The sequence below is a fragment of the Bos indicus genome, chromosome 14 (assembly GCF_029378745.1).
Source record: "Bos indicus isolate NIAB-ARS_2022 breed Sahiwal x Tharparkar chromosome 14, NIAB-ARS_B.indTharparkar_mat_pri_1.0, whole genome shotgun sequence".
Classification (NCBI taxonomy): domain Eukaryota; kingdom Metazoa; phylum Chordata; class Mammalia; order Artiodactyla; family Bovidae; genus Bos; species Bos indicus.
In genome coordinates, this window is record NC_091773.1 from 51,701,412 (window position 1) to 51,718,568 (window position 17,157).

General features: G+C 30.5%; 1 protein-coding gene across 7 annotated transcripts in view; it reads left to right on the top strand.

Moving 5' to 3' along the window:
• The window catches only part of CSMD3 (CUB and Sushi multiple domains 3), a 1,461,887-nt gene that overhangs the window by 594,265 nt on the left and 850,465 nt on the right, over window positions 1-17,157 (top strand). For 4 of the 7 annotated variants that reach the window (XM_070802766.1, XM_070802772.1, XM_070802768.1 and 1 more), the window contains one exon: window positions 13,276-13,353. The exons of the other annotated variants lie outside the window; for them this stretch is intronic. In XM_070802766.1, the coding sequence (XP_070658867.1) occupies window positions 13,276-13,353 (78 nt within the window). The remainder of the gene's footprint in view (window positions 1-13,275; window positions 13,354-17,157) is intronic. 7 annotated transcript variants of the gene reach the window in all.

Sequence of the window (17,157 nt, forward strand, 5' to 3'; positions counted from 1 at the left end):
CTTTTCCCTCTCCCCTTCATTTCTCTCCCCTCCACTCTCTGCCTCCTTTCTTCCTTTCCTTTCTTTTCTTACTTTCTTTTTGTCTTTCCTTTTCCTTTTCTTTCTTTCTTTTACTGCTGTTTCTTCACTTCCTTCTTCCTTCCTTCTATACATTCATCCTTACTTCTCTTCCTTATTGCTTTCTTTGTTTCTTTCTTCAACAAAAATTCACTGACTATTTGCATGTCATATTTTATTCTAGTCCTTTGGTTATACAACATTGAACAAAACCTGGTTCGTTGAGTTTATATTTAAATGAGGAGAAAAAGACAAGGAAATAAGCAAATAACTACCTAATGGCAGAGAAAACAACTAGATAGAAAGAGCTTGAGTTTTGCTTGCAAAAAAGAAAGCCTGATGTTCCTAGCTGCTGCTGCTAAGTCTCTTCAGTTGTGTCTGACTCTGTGCGACCCCATAGACGGCAGCCCACCAGGCTCCCCCATCCCTGGGATTCTCCAAGCAAGAACACTGGAGTGGGTTGCCATTTCCTTCTCCAATGCATGAAAGGAAAAGTGAAAGTGAAGTCGCTCAGTTGTGTCTGACTCTTAGCGACCCCATGGACTGCAGCCTACCAGGCTCCTCTGTCCACGGGATTTTCCAGGCCAGAGTACTAGAGTGGGTTGCCATTGCCTTCTCCTGATGTGCCTGGAATTCAGTGGAAAAAAAAGGAAAGTGGAGATCAGTTGAGAAACTGTCAGGAATTAGACTTTATAGGCTTTGAGGCCTAGGTAAAGAGATTTATTTTAATCTAAATGAGAGAGGAAGCAATTGGTGGACTTTATATTATCTAATATAACTTTTTATAAGACATCATTTTAGCAGGAAGATCCCAGGGTGTGGGCATAGCAATCCACTCCAGTATTCTTACCTAGAGAGTCCCTGTGGACAGAGGAGCCTGGTGGGCTACAGTCCATGGGGTCACAAAGGTTTGGACATGACTGAGTGACTAAGCATGCACACACATAAGAAATTTTAAGTAAGCAGGAGCAGGCAGACAAACTAGAACGGTATACAGATGTGCAATTAATGATTAATACATATTTTGGAGTCTAAGTCTTAGAATATGATTCTTAAACTTCAGTGTGTACACAAATCATCTTGCAGTCTTACTCAAATACAGATTGTGATTTCATGGGCTTTTGATGGGATCAGAGATTCTGCATTTCTAACAAGATTGAAGATTCTACTGATATACTGATTAGCAAAATTTTACATGAGGATTATAATTATGGAGAGAGACCAGTACATACCCAGCAGTACATGATAACTGGCCACTCTCCATGAAATCTTGTTCTCCACTAGAATATTTACAATGTTAATAAACCATCTCAGATAATATGATAAAAGTTATTTCTATAAAAATGACTATACTGGTGGGAGATTAACTAATGGAAGGGATATTTTACAGCAGATGGATTTTCCAGATGAACCTTAATGACAATAATTAATTCTGTCAACCCTTAGGAATGACTGAGAAGATTACCTTACTTACGATTTTACTGGAAAAAAAATTGATGAATAATTGATGAAAGCATTCTCAAGCCTAATTTTAACTCATTTATTGCTTTTTTTTACCCTAAATCCATATCTTAAAATTATTTTTAAATGTATTATCAAATAACAGAAAAAAACAAGGTTTTACTTTTACTTAACATGTTTCAAATCTTGAAAGTATGATAGGTGGAAGCAAAAGATAGTGAAAATCAGGATACAGAAATTGATTGCCAAATCAAAAATTTTCATGATTGAATAAATATGCATCATCTTCTATTTTATATAAATGATGAATTTGCACTAGCCTGCTCAAATTCCCATGTCCTTCTTTATGAGTTTATTTGATGTATTAATGTTCATGAATGTTTATCATAAATAATAACAAGATACAACATTTATGACATTTAAAAATTGGTTAAGTATGATTTTTAAGGTACTTTCATTTATTAAATTAACTATTAGTCTTTTGTGTAAGAACTTTGGCACTGTTAGAGTAAATATATATTTAACACATAGGGAACTGATAACATTTAGGTGGGTATTCTATATATAAATGTTGACTGTTGCATTCTTTATCAATATCTTATCCTTTTATGTTGTTTTTTGCATTGTTCTCTTGACTATTTTCCTAATCATATTATTTTGTTGAAAATTGTGTTAATGTTGATACTTGTAGCAATTAAAATCCATGTCCCAAAATGTACCAATTTATGATTTAAATACATAATTATTTATTGAATGTCATCTTCATATTTCATTTCCATATTTCATCACATTTGTGAAATTATGAAAACTGTCATTCATAACAGTAAATATACTTTTATATTTTGCTGAATAAGTTGTATTTAGGGAGAAAGAAGAGAAAAAATAAAATGTTAGAAATTGCTTGGTAACAGATTTTATATTCTTAAAAGGTACTAGATAGAAATACTCCAAAATTACTGAGGACCTTTACGACAATATTAAGCATGAAAATTTGTTTTTTTCTTATATGATGTATCTGCAAATAATCATTTTAACAGTTTTATTCAATGCTACTCCTCAAGCCATGCTTTTGAGTTATTCCTGTGCAGAGATTTTAAGTACTTCCGATAACTCCAGTGTTTTCCTTTAAGCCTAAGGAAGCATACATCTTTTCACATTAACTGCAACTGTCATCTTGTAACAGGGATGTTATTTCATAACTGGTATTATTTTTTTTAGATTTTCAGCCCCACTTTTATGCTCACCAGTAATTATTATCCGAGGTTTTGATACCTTATTGTTTATATTAACATATTATCTCATTTTTTATAGAATGAGCAAACAAGGGAAATAATATGTATAGCATAAAAGAAAGAGAGTCTTAACTTTAAAGAACAAAGATGGCAATGATTTTATGTGTAACTGGCTTCCCCAAATGGTTATCAGAGCTAATTATTTTGCCTGTGAATGAGATGGTCACAATGAGTGTGGGGTTGTGGTTTTTTTTTCCTTGTTAAAGTATTTTGAAGGGGCTAGACATTCTATTTGTGCTCAAAGCTGGTGCCAAAGTGGACTCTGCCTTTTGGAGTATGAAAGTATGGTCCTATCTTAGACATTTTTATCTTGTTCAGAGTTATTTTGGGGCATTTTCACCCACTTTTGCAGCAAGCTGCTTCCCTCCATATAGTTTTCTAGAGCATATGGCTACCCTGCTGTGCACAGTGTGAAATCACACAATTAAGCTTCACAATTTTAGGAAGACAAGAACCTTTATATATGGCAAACCTTTATATAGGTTTGGGGTGCATTGCATAGTGTATTTTTTTCCTCCTATCTAATCATTTGTATTCTAAATCATGGACTGTTGCTTTTTAGTGTTGATGCTTGATTTTTCTTTTTTTAAATTGTCTTCAAATGGCATTTCTTCATAATACCAAATGCAATTAAAGTGTGAGAGATTTCTAGATTGATTTTGTCCAGACAAATTAGAGAATTTTCATTTAGTTGGCTTACATTCAGGAAGTGAGGAGGGTGGAAAGCAGTGAACAGTGGCAGTCATCAACTCTCCTTTACGTTTCCATTTGAAAGGAATGAGCCAAAGTTGATTTTACTAAAAAAACAAAACAAAACTGTTTGGTAATTTGAGTTTCACCTAGCAGTTGGCTTTTGCTACACCTTGTTTATTCATCTGTTTAAAACTTTAAAAATAAGACATCGAGAGGCTTCACACCATGGGGTTATGCCTGGCACTATCAGTTAATAGTTAATATTATTTAGTATTAAATTCAGTAAATGAAACTGGCTCTGCTCCATACTAAAGTAAACCATCCTTAAAATCAGATATTGTTGACTACTTAAATTTTTCTATTATTAGCTTTGCATTAAAAAAAAATAATGTGGATAGAGTAAACTAATCCAGTCCATTTGTGATTTCCCAGGATATATTTCAGTTGTTATTTCTGACTGGATATATGAAATGCTGTTATTCATGGTCAGGTGGTGATGTTGATGCTAGGACTGAAGTTTTAAAGTCAAATGAATGAATGTATTTTACTAGTATATGTATTGGGCAATCTACTTTGCCTTTCTCCATTTTTACATCTAGAAAGGAGGGAAATAATCCCATTTTGAATGGCTATTTTGTGTTTAAATGAGACAGTGGACAGAGTACCTATGCTTTAGACACACAACCATTAACTGATACTGCCCTCTTCTGGAGCCTTTACAAGAAGCAAATACGCTTTAGTTACATTAAAAGTTTTATCGGATAAAGGTGTGTGAACAAAGTAAGAAAACAATTAGCACAGAGTTTTAAATTTCTTACATAGCTGATTTCCTTAGAAATAAAATATGTAGTCTAATTGGCTTCCTTAGTGGCTCAGCGGTAAAGAATCCACCTGCAGTGTAGGAGATGCGGGTTTGATCTCTGGGTGGGGAAGATTCCCTGGAAAGAAATGGCAACCCACTCCAGTGTTCTTGCCTGGAGAATTCCATGGACAGAGAAGCCTGGAAGGCTATAGTCCTTGGGATCGCAGAGTTGGACATGACTGAAGCAACAGAGTGAGCATGAGCATATAATCTAATGCAGTATTGAAAGAGAATTATGGAAACTGCTGATATATATAGCTGTATTTACCTCTGTTCATATGGATCTCATGTATAAGTTATTACTAAAATAATGTGTAGTATCCAGTCCATCTTAGGTTTCTGTTAGTCCCACATTTATTTTTCTTGCCAGTTTTACCTTTGTTTCAATTACTCTCCAAATTCAGTCCAGCTAATTCGCTTGACTTCCTTTTTATATCCTCTACCCTTGAGAATGCTCTATGCTTCTTGAGGAAATAATTGCTAGAAAGGGCATAAGATGTGTGTTCTAGATTTCAAAACAAGTAAGGAAATAAGTAAGCAACCAGTGGTAGAATGATGAGCAATAACCTTTCCTATTTCTACTTAGATATTATCTATTTAAGTTTAAGAGTCATTTTAAACAAATTGAGAGATGATGTTTAATATAGTATCTGAAAAAAATCAAATCTCTAATGATTTCCTTGTACCAGTGGTATATCTATAGAGTCTGTAGGGAAACTATTGAATATGGGCTAATTCAAGGAAGGTTTATTTACAAAGGGATTACTTGTAAATAAGCATATGTAAAGAACCACAAGGGATCATGCACCTAGGATAGAAGCAACTAGGCTGTCATTATTCCCTACCCATTGGGATGAAGGAAGGGAGAGATGTTGGACAGATATATATAGAGATATATATGCATGGCATAAAAAAGACTAGTAACTTTCAGTTAAGGGCCCATCTCCAGTTAGCATAGTCAGAGAGGCCTTTCAGAACAATCCTGATCCTACTTTCCTTCTTCCCTCCATCTTCCTGCTGGAGTTCTCTGGAGTCTGTTGATAGAGCCTGGAGCATCTCAAATTTAAATGTTCATAAGAATTACATAGTGGTCTTGTTAAAGGCTAACTTTAATTCATTAAGTCTGGGAGGGCTTGATAATCTGTTTTTCTAACAAGTCCCTAGTTGATGTTGGTGCTGCTAATGTAATGCCACAGTTTGTGTAGCAGGATGTAGCCTATTCAGGTCAACCAATGTACAAAGAATGAGGAGAATAGATCTGGAAAAGCACGTAGCAAGGCATAAAATAGATGTGGAAAGGTATGGATGGGCTGTGAGAAGAACATAGATAAGTTATGCTGAGAGTGCTTTGTTGTCTTCAATAGCCATGATTATAGCAACATAACCCTGTGTCAAATACACTATCAGAGTCCATCTATGCTTGTTTAAAACAATCGGTAGAGATATCAAGCCTCCGTGAAGAACTTTAGATAGACTATAATAATCTTATATCAGAAGAAAGAGGAAATATTGTTGCTCATTAAAGTAATAACGTCTTCTGGATATTTTATTTAAAATTTACTCAGTGTACTTAAGAAATTTGTAGTGGAAGAATATATTCCACTGCCATCAAGCTTATGATATGCATTACTCATGGTCACTCTTATTCAAACAGTTGGCTTCTTTCTCAGTTAGTCTCAACTTAGAAGGCATTATACTATAGATAAATGATCTCTGACATTATGTATAAAACAAATATGTGATATAAACTTACCTCATTCATTTTAACTTAAAAAACATTATAAACTTGCAGGTATATTTTTGTTTTAGAGATCATTTGAGAAGTTTTGCCTAATCTTCATATTTTCTAAGGCTTTCATGTGAAAACCAGAAGCATTCTAAGCAGACAAAAAAAAAAAAGAAAAATTGAATTTTATCATTCTTTATGTTACACTTTATAGTAAAATTATATTTTAGTAAAATTAGTGAAAAGAGAAAAAATTAAAAATAAAAGATATATAAAATAATTATCATTCAAAAATCATAAGATATCAAAACAAAAAAGTACATAAGAAAATGATTGAATTGAGTGGATCTTAATATTTAACTGTAGACCTAAAGATAATTTTTAAAAGTTCACTTAAAGCCGTTAGAAAATGAAGATTAAAACTTAATTAAATTAAGGCTGAGACAGTTGTAAAAGTGTTACAAGTATTTGTGAACCATACTAATGGTAACTGTTTCCATATGGTAACTTTTGTTATGCCAATTATAAGAATCCCTAAAAAGTATATAAAAATCCCACGTTTTTCTTATAATCCTGACATTTTATTGCACACCATAACTGTAAGACCTGTTACGCCAAGCATTGTGTGTGCATCTGCAGGTGTCTACTTAAGTGCAATGGATTTCTGAAGTTGTTCCATTTCTGAAGAGAAGAAAGCCCATATACAAATTTTAGAATCTTTATCCAATAATTAGCATCCACTATTTATTGAATAAAAAGTAACAACATTAATTCAATCTGGAAGACCTATGAAAATTAGCAAATTGATTTTATACGATGTCTTCTTTCACACTTGGTTCAGTTTTTAAAATTTTAGACTTATTTCTTAGTCTGAAGTGGTTGAAAAATAAGATTTCAAAGATTTATGGTTTAGGCTGATTTTTTTATAACTTTGATACTTTATAGCCTTAGAATCTTTTGTAAAAATGAAAATGGGCCTGTTACAAGAATGACATAAATTATGCTGAATACCTACACATATGTTTGTAAGAACTGTTATGATTATATATTAACATTTAAGAATGTTCTATACATTTATACCAAATATACTAGTTTGGCCAAAGGATTTGGAGGGGCTTATAACTTGATATAAAAAAATAAAATTAAAGTTGGAAATCCAGGGAAAATTTATGAATTTGTATAACATCCTTAAACAGTGAAAAAGACATAACACAGAATAGTTGAAAAATTTTATGATAGTGCATCCCTAATTGAAATGTCTTCTGAAAATGACCAGATCTTAAATTATAAATAATTAAATAGCTAACATTTACTGAACTTTTCCATGTCCTGATTCTTGGTATTTATTGTAGAATCTAAGTATATAACACAATATATGATTGTAAATTCTCTTTCAACTAAAAAGAGGGGATCATAAGTGCTAGTCACAAGCTAGTGGGGTAGCATAAATAGATATTTTGGACTTAAAAAATATTAAGTATCTAAACTATATTCCTTAACTCTAGTGATTTTTAAAAGGTAAAATTCATTATATTAAAGTAGTTATAAAATTTAATATTCATCATTTCTTATAAAATTAATTAATCTATCATTTTAAATTGAAAATATTTAGATCTTGCATATCCCTAAAATGTAAGTCTTTAAAAATGATTTTTCAGTGTTTTTGAACATATTTCATTGTATCACTAATTTTCTTATCAAATGGAAGCCAGTATTATTTCTTTTCTTCTAACATATTCTAAAATAAAATATTTTTGGAAACACTCATGAACCACTTACTAATATGCTGCTGAATTTTCTATACTTTTTTACTGTATAGGCCAGAAACATGATTTACTTGCAACATACCTTTAGTCACTTTCTAAAATTACACTACAGAAATATTTACAAAGCTAATATTCTTTTTCTAAGAAATTTATATCTAGTGGTAAATTTTACATGAAAGATAGTAAAGAGTATCAGAGTAATACTACCTAATTTTTACTGGCATCAGTGTAGTTTTTTTTTAACATAAATTTATTTATTTTAATTGGAGGCTAATTACTTTACAATATTGTATTGGTTTTGCCATATCGTTCTTCTTCTAATGATAATATGGGATGGAATGATCAATTATCAGCCTTCATGTTACATATATTATGAAGAAGTATTCTACCAGTGTAGAATGTAGGAAAAAACAAACAAAAACCAGTGCTAACGTTTGTAGGCCTGTAACATGGAGCCACCATTTACTTTCAAACCAATGAAACTTACTTTCAGAACATAGTAAACTACTTCTATAGTCTCTAAACAAATTTTAATCTTTGAGATAGAATTGAAATTTCTGATTAGTCTTTCCTTCTTCCTTTGCTCTAAATTCTATACCTAAATACTTATGGGTAAATTAGTGAGTCTCTTAGGAATATATAGAGAAGTTAAACAACTTGTTCCATGTCTTATGGGACTAGAACACAGGTTTCCCAACTTCTGATCCAGTGAGAGAAATACTACTAATAACAGGCTTTGTTTTAAAGATCTGTAATAAAATCCCTACCAAGTGATTGAATTTCTTCACTGCACATGTAAATGGATCTATTGTCAATGTTGAGATGAGCCATATTCTCAAGTTGGAACACATACACACACATACACACACATGAACACACATTAGTTAATTTTGATAACTAAAACAAAAACTGGCAAAATTTTATTAGTATACTTTATTTATTGAATATAAAGATAAAGGCATAATGATACTTATTTCAAAATAAAAAGTAGGAATTATATATCTAATTTTAAAAGGAGAGAAACTCATCGTCTATTTGAGAAGTTGAATCAAAAATAACCCCCCAAGCAATAGGATTCAAACTCTTTCAAAAAAAAATTATTTTCCTTTTCAGAAGGGCTGTTATACTCTCACTTAATCACAGATTTACAATGAACTTATTGAAACTTGCAAGATAAATTATAGTCAAGATGCCTACTTCAAATTTGGAAGATTAAAATAAACAGAATTTTGCTTTTGTTTTATTTTTATTGTTGTATTTAAATACAATTTAAGTAGAAAATGAAAGGATTTTTAGATGTTCAGATAACACTTAATAAATAGTGGCCAATGTTTCTCTACAGGAATTACATACAAATCTAAAACAGTATTTTCCAATGAAAGAATGTTCTGCTCACTAAAACTAAACATGTCTGTTTCTTCTTTTTCAAAGATAAATGTTCTCAAAAATTACAAGTTTTCACTGTATATACATAGCAGTGAAATAAAAAAAAAATATTGGTGTGTGACTTTGAGGTTATATAGTAAAGAGTGTATCAATTTTAAAATAAGAAAATTGAAGCCATGAAATGTTTTATGACTACGTTTTAGAAGCTCAGTGATAGAAGGAACACTTGAAGATCATCTTTTCTAAACCTCCACCTGATGGTTGAATTCCTTTTAGTACATTTATGTAATGTGGTTAGTTTCCTCATGGTTAAAAGTGGCACCAGTACTTTGTTTTTACAAATGAAGATTCTCTAACATAAAAACAAGCTCATATGCCACCTGCTTCACACACACAAAAGTGTTGATATTTGAAACAAAATCTAGCACATTATCCATATGTGGACATATATTATTATTTTTAATAAGACATTGTAACTTTAATAATTTTAAATAAGTGACTTTAGGTGATTAACATGGAAGTTAGATGAGGTTTATGTAACACCAAACAACATCAGTATTTTGGTAAGTTTTTAAAATCCATTTTATAAATTAAAATTCATTGTGAAAATAACAGAACAATATTGATCTGGAAAATACTGCAATGATAATTCTCTACAGTGATTTAAAACTGCATAAATGAGGATTATAAGAACAAAATATTTTTTGGTGTCTTGGGCTTACAACTAAAAAGATGGATTTGATTATGAGCCTTTCTGACAGATATTTCTATATTCCTTTCTGACAGATATTTTCCATATTATAAAATATTATGAAATAATATGAAAAATTATGAAATATATAAATTTATGAAATTTTATAAATTTATTTTATGAAAAAATATTTCATTATGTTAAATATGGCATGATCAAACCAAAAAAGTAATAAGTGAAAATGAACAAAATTTTTTAGCATGTGAAAAGTGAAAAGCAGAAAAAAATGAAGGTGATGGATCTCTGCATATGTCTACATGTCTTGCATTTAATGAAATATATTAAAAATTTATCAGAACATGCATAGTTTTTTTATTTAAAAAGTTTTTCACATAAAAATATTTCATCTTGAACATTCATTTCTTTTCTTCCTAATTCATGACTAATGAAGGAAACTATCTGAACAAAATGCCTTCAGTGGAATAGAATTTACAATATTGCATATATACATTCAATCATATACTTGTGCAACAAAAACCTCTTAAGTACAATAATGCTGTCTTTTGAGAAACTCACAGTACAGTGGAAGAGATCAACACAAGCAGCACATTGTCTTTTATCATTTTAAAAATGATATACAACATATTTTAATATCTGTATGATAAAATAAATTTGACATGCTTATAGCTGAAATACACCTGTAGAAAAAGTTAGGTTAATTTTATTAGATAAATGTGATGATTAGCAGCACTTATTCTTGATATCATGGCAATATTTAATACATATACCTTGTAAAATGTAATAAGTATATCTTTTATGGCATATATTTGAAAATTAACATCTCACTGATTTATGATTTAGAGCATATCTTACAATTGGTACTTGCAGTATTTGTCCTTTCAGTTTATTAATATTCAAGAAAAGATATGTGATATGCTCTTGGTGTTGAAATTATAAAATTATCTAAATTATGAGTTTACTGTTTAACATATTTAAAAATTTTGGTTAATTTAAACTTTATATTATATTTCTATTCACTCCTTTTTATCTCTTAAAACGGGTATTCTCCTGGCTTTTCATCTTCTGCATCTGTGTTACAACTATTATTTTGCTTTTTACTTTTCTTCAATAAAAATTGATAAATAGATGCTTTTAAAAAATAAGGCCAGGTCCCTTCAGAACCAGGAAGCTATTTAAAACTTCTTGGTTTGAGATGGCATTTTCTTAGCTAGGTATTGTCCCTGACAGCCAAATAATCAAGTTTAAATGTAAGAACATTACATAAACCTCATTTCTACACACATATACACGCACATACACTCACACAGAGTAGTTTTCATAATTCACTATTTCTAGTAACTGAGCTCTTTGAGCCTCTGGACTTTTCTTTTTCAACTTTCTTCTTTGAGTTTATAATCTTTTCATGTTTTCTTTATTCTTTAAGAATTTCAGATATGTGCTAAAAATACTGTGAAATTTTGCAACCCCTCTGTAATATTAATTTCATAATGTAGAGAAAAGTAGAGGTAGAATTTCTGCTTATAATTCATGTTTAGATCAGGAGAATCTAGAATTATGCCTCAAAATACAAAATGCAAATTTTGTTAAAAATAATTTTCAGATAGCAGGAAAATTTACAAGCAGCAGAACTAAATTTAAAGCAACCAGCCAAATACAACAGTAGGACTAAACTTCAGCTTACCTTGGGGGTTGGGGTGTGTAAGAGGATTACAACAAAAAACATAACCTGAGAAAGATAGAGCCATTCTTTTACTCTAAATAAAGGGCCTCGGATAAAGAATCTCAAAATTGTAAAACACTCATCTAGTCATCTAGTCCTAACTACTTATTTTAAGAGAAAAGACTGAGATAAAAAGGCAGATTCTTGTCCAAAATCAATAGCTACTAAAGAATCAGATCTTTTAAATCCTACTTCAAGGATCATTTTCATCTTTTTTTTTTTTTTTTATATTATGTATCAGTAGCTCATAACTATATATTTCAGTAAGCCATTGAATTCTGTCTCTACCTTTGTACTTTTAAAGTTAGTGACCAGGAAAAAAAAGGAAAAAACCTTCAAAATCAATAAAATACCCTTCATTTGAAGTAATTGGGTAAAATGGCAAGTAGGAATTAGTGTAATGATCACTTTAAACCTTCAAAGAGCAATCAGTTTTACTGTTTTCAAATTCATGGAATGAACAAAACCTAATTGCCAAAATGTTTCAGGCTATCATTTCTATCTGTAGTCCCTATAAAAAGCAATATGTAAAGCAACTCAAATTATAATTGAGGAAGCTAAATATATCCCTTGCATTCTTGTTCCTGTGTTTTTAAACACAATAATTGTTATTTAAATGTATCATTTGATCAGTTTACATAACATTTTTTTAATTAGTGAGGTTTTAATTAAAATTTCTTTGACTTTTTTTCACTTGGTGTCATTAAAACTTAAATAAAGTAGAAAGTAGTCTTCTGAACTAGTTTATCACTTTTATAGGAGCTGTAGTTAACAAAATAATTTACATTTAAAGGATAATATTTTCATCTAAAATACTAAAATACTTGAAAAAATGTTTCTAAAATGTTCCAAGTTACTTTGTTGAGTTTATGTGTTTCTTTAGGCAAATCCAGTCATACCTGCTTTAGTAACAGTGAAATATGCTAGCCTCTTATGATGTTGATTTAATATCATAATATCAAAAATAGTAGCAACATATTTTAGATGAAATCCAAAAAGTTGTGATTCACTTTCATAAATTTCATACAATATAGTCTGAACATCGATCATTGTTCAAAAGCTGTGTTTATGAAATTTGGAAATGCTTATCAGAAGAAATAACAAAATACATTTAAAGTTTTTTCAATGATGTCATTTTCTTAAATGTGTCCTAATATTTAAATTAAGCTAAATTACTTTAAAAATACATTAGTTTATTTAAAAAAGCAGGTTCGTTAAATTCTTCCCACTTTTATATCAGTATTTTTATTTTTCTAGTTTAATTTTTCATAAAATTAGATGAATTCAAATGACTTATGATAGTTAATTTTTCTTTTTTTTTTTCCTCTTCTACAAAAGCTCATTAGTGTTTAAAAGTACCTATATATGTATGCAGGATTCTCCCTATGGAACCTTTAAAATTTTTATACTGCTTGGTATTTTTACTACTTAGTAATCAAATTGCTATTTTTTTCCTTTACTTTCTTCCGGGTACCCTATATCAGGCTTAAGAAAGCAGTTTCTTAACTTGCATAATACCATGCTAACAAAATTTGTTAACTTGAATTTCATTTTGGAATTGTGTATCCTGATACATGTTTTTGTTTGTTTTCTTAACTAGTGAAAAAGGCCATAGATTTTAAATCTAGAGGATTTAAATTGTTTCCAGGGAAAGACAACAGCAACAAGTTTTCTATCTGTGAGTGTACTCCTTTTTTTGTTTCTTTCTCTAGTGCAAGAGTGAAGTTTGTGGTTGTCTATGTTGTTTGTGTGTTTTATAAAAACGTTTGTGTATTTAGCAAATTAACTGCATTAATATCTATATAACATGCATGGTTATTATTCAATATTTTCTTATATTTAAATGCATATTGAATTTTAGGTTAATGTGGTAAACTTTGGAGCTCAGATTGTTTCAAAATGTAAAAAACAAAAACTCTGATCTAGCCTGTTGATAACATTCTAGTTTTCTAATTCTAGTATGTGAGATTAAAAAATGAGTAAAAACCATTAAATTGATGATTTCTTGTAGGAATTTCTGTTTGAACATATCTACATTTCAACATAATTATTTTTGTAAGGGAAAATTTTTAATAGCAATTTTTCATTTACGGGAAAAAGATACTTTAGTTTGAGTTAATTTAAAGAAATCCTTTAAGTCAAGAACTTTGTAAATGAACTAATTAATTTTTTTTTTTAGAAAAATCTCATGAAATGAACTGAATTACATATATTTATGTGTGCCCCAATACACAGTTTTGCTTAATATTCAGGGATTTATAGATCATCTGAAGTTCATCCATAAGCATCAGATTAAGAATCATCAAACTAGAATATTCATTGTTATATGAATATAAATGAACATACAGTAAAACATTTAAGAGAGCTATGCATTTGTCAATACTAATCAATAGTAGTTTATAGATACATATAATAAATTTTGAAAGAAGTCATTTATGACACCACATCTGATTTCTAAAATGCCTTATTGATAATAAATAAGATTAATTCTTATAAATACATGTTATTCTTTTTTAGTGAATATATGTATTTTAGCATTATTTATTTTTATTCAATTCCAAATGATCTGATGAAATGAATTTAAAACTATTTATAAAACAATCACTTACTATATCAGATAAAGATTCTACCCCCATATTTGAGTTTTATTTGAAACAGTAAGTGACATAATTGAGCAATTACAGCAATTATCAAAAGCAAACTTGGAGCTTGTTGGTATCAAATATTTTAAAGTGTTCTAATTTTAATATATGATTTTCACATTTTGTTAGATTTGAGAATATGAAACCAAACATAGGAAATATAAGTAGGAAATCCTCAAATTGGGTTACCTGTTTGGAAAGCATTAGACAGTTCATTTCAAAGTATTTAGTCACATAATAATGATTTATTGTTTATTTTAATTTGTTTATTTAGTTAGCTAATTGGAGGAAAGTTGCCTTATAGTGCTTACAATTTTATGTTGGTTTCTGCCATGAAAAGTGAAAGCTCAGTCATGTCTGACTCTTTGGGACCCCATGGACTGTAACCTACCAGGCTCCTCCATCCATGGGATTTTCCAGGCAAGAATACTAGAGTGGGTTGCCATTTCCTTCTCCAGGAGATCTTCCCACCCAGGGATCAAACCTGGGTCTCCTGTATTGTAGACAGACGCTTTACCATCCGAGCCACGAAGCCACCAGGGAAGAAGACCACCAGGTTTCTGCCATACAACAGCATAAATCTGTTATAATTACATTGTTATATTTTTAGGATTAAAACATATTTTCAAAACAGATATATTAGTTTTTAAGAACAATAAATAATCTATAATATTTTCAGTATAACTATTTGATACATTCAGAGATAAAAAATTTTTTATTATAATAGAAAATATGAACAGAAAAATTTTGTTAGATGAAATTATTCTGACATATCAAGTTTTATCATGTCAACATGAAATAAATGTTTGCAGACTTAAATAATTCTGTTTACTACTTTTCCCTCAATATTTTGTGTGGCTAATGTATTTATTTTGGAAACTAAGGAGAATTATAAGCTATTACTTTTTTCCTTTTCCTCATTTTGGCTAAACAAATGTTATTTTATATGCTTCATACTTCAAAATTTTCCATGTCCTGGGGAAATCAGGCTATTACTGAACATCTGAGATTTATCAAGGAATTAAGATGTATATAAATCTATATCACCTGCAATTATATTACATGTATCATAATAACATGCTGTATGCTGCTAGGTCACTTCAGTCATGTCTGACTCTGAGCGACCCCATAGATGGCAGCCCACCAGGCTCCCCCGTCCCTGGTATTCTCCAGGCAAGAACACTGGAGTGGGTTGCCATTTCCTTCTCCAATGCATGAAAGTGAAAATTGAAAGGGAAGTCGCTCAGTCGTGTCCGACTCTTAGCGACCCCATGGACTGCAGCCTGCCAGGCTCCTCTGCCCATGGGATTTTCCAGGCAAGAGTACTGGAGTGGGGTGCCATTGCCTTCTCCGAACATGCTATATACCTTAACATTAAACCATGTTACATGCCAAATATATTTAGTTAAAAAAAAAAAGATATATGTAGCTCTTTATACTTGGTACATTGCCTTAGTGGACATTCATATTATTTTCATTGTTCTTGTAGAGTGATTATGAGGGTGAACCAAAAGGGGATTAAGACATGAGTGTGTCTGGGGAGACAAATAAACCCTAATTAAATATATATATATATATTTTTTTTATTTTTTAACTAAAAAAAAAAATCCTTTATATTGTCGGGAATACAATTATTGAAACAAAAATAAGAAAATTACTCATAAAGCAAAAAATGTTTACTTCATAATTTTAAAATAAATTTTGCATTCATCCATTACAGCTTATGTAGGAGGTAAAATATACCCTTGAGCTTTCTTATTTTTATTTTTGAATATAAATACTTCCATTTTCAACAAGACAAAATTATTTATGTCAATTCTTTGATAGTCACAAAGTAATAAACAAATATAATTTTACATTTTATTTTTCTATAATTTTTCCTTAAATGTTTAGTAACTATTAATAGTTTAAAATATATATTATCTATTATTGATCACAGAGAAATTTATAATGCTTTAATTTTTTATCATTATTATATACTTGTTATCAAGTAAGCGTTTGGGTTTTCATCTCTTTGAATCATTTATTTAAAACAGGACCAAATTTTCAAAGAAGACAATTTTTATCTGACATTAAACATTCACTTGAAAAAAAATAATAAAGCTTATATTATTTGAAAAAACAATTCTATCACAAGCATTTCCAGAAATGAGCATAATTATAGAGGACATGAACTACAGATGTTTTCAAAGTGTGTCTTCCCACAATAGCACCTTTAATTTTTAACTAAGGAGTAAATTAATAAGAGATTTAGGAGACTGCAACAGTTTTCCTGGGAAGCATTTCATTGTTTAAATGGCTAATTCAAATTATTTTTCCAACTTTGGTATCTGAAGTCTATGTAGTCTCTATCTATATCTTGTTATTTATCAAAGATAATAGATTTGCAAATAAAGTAAAAACTATTTTTAATGTATAAAATAAAATATTTTTATATGTAAAAATTTGAATTGATTGAACTTAGTCTTGCCCACTTTTTTTTAATATTATATCCCATATAAAATTGGATGGTTCAGAAAACTTGCTTATAATAATAGTATTTTATTCTGATATTGCGGAGAAGGCAATGGCACCCCACTCCAGTACACTTGCCTGGAAAATCCCATGGATAGGGGAGCCTGATGGGCTGCAGTCCATGGGGTCGCAAAGAGTCGGACACGACTGAGCGACTTCACTTTGACTTTTCACTTTCATGCATTGGAGAAGGAAATGGCAACCCACTCCAGTGTTCTTGCCTGGAGAATCCCAGGGACAGGGGCGCCTGGTGGGCTGCCGTCTATGGGGTCACACAGAGTAGGACACGACTGAAGCGACTTAACAGCAGCAGCAGCAGCATTCTT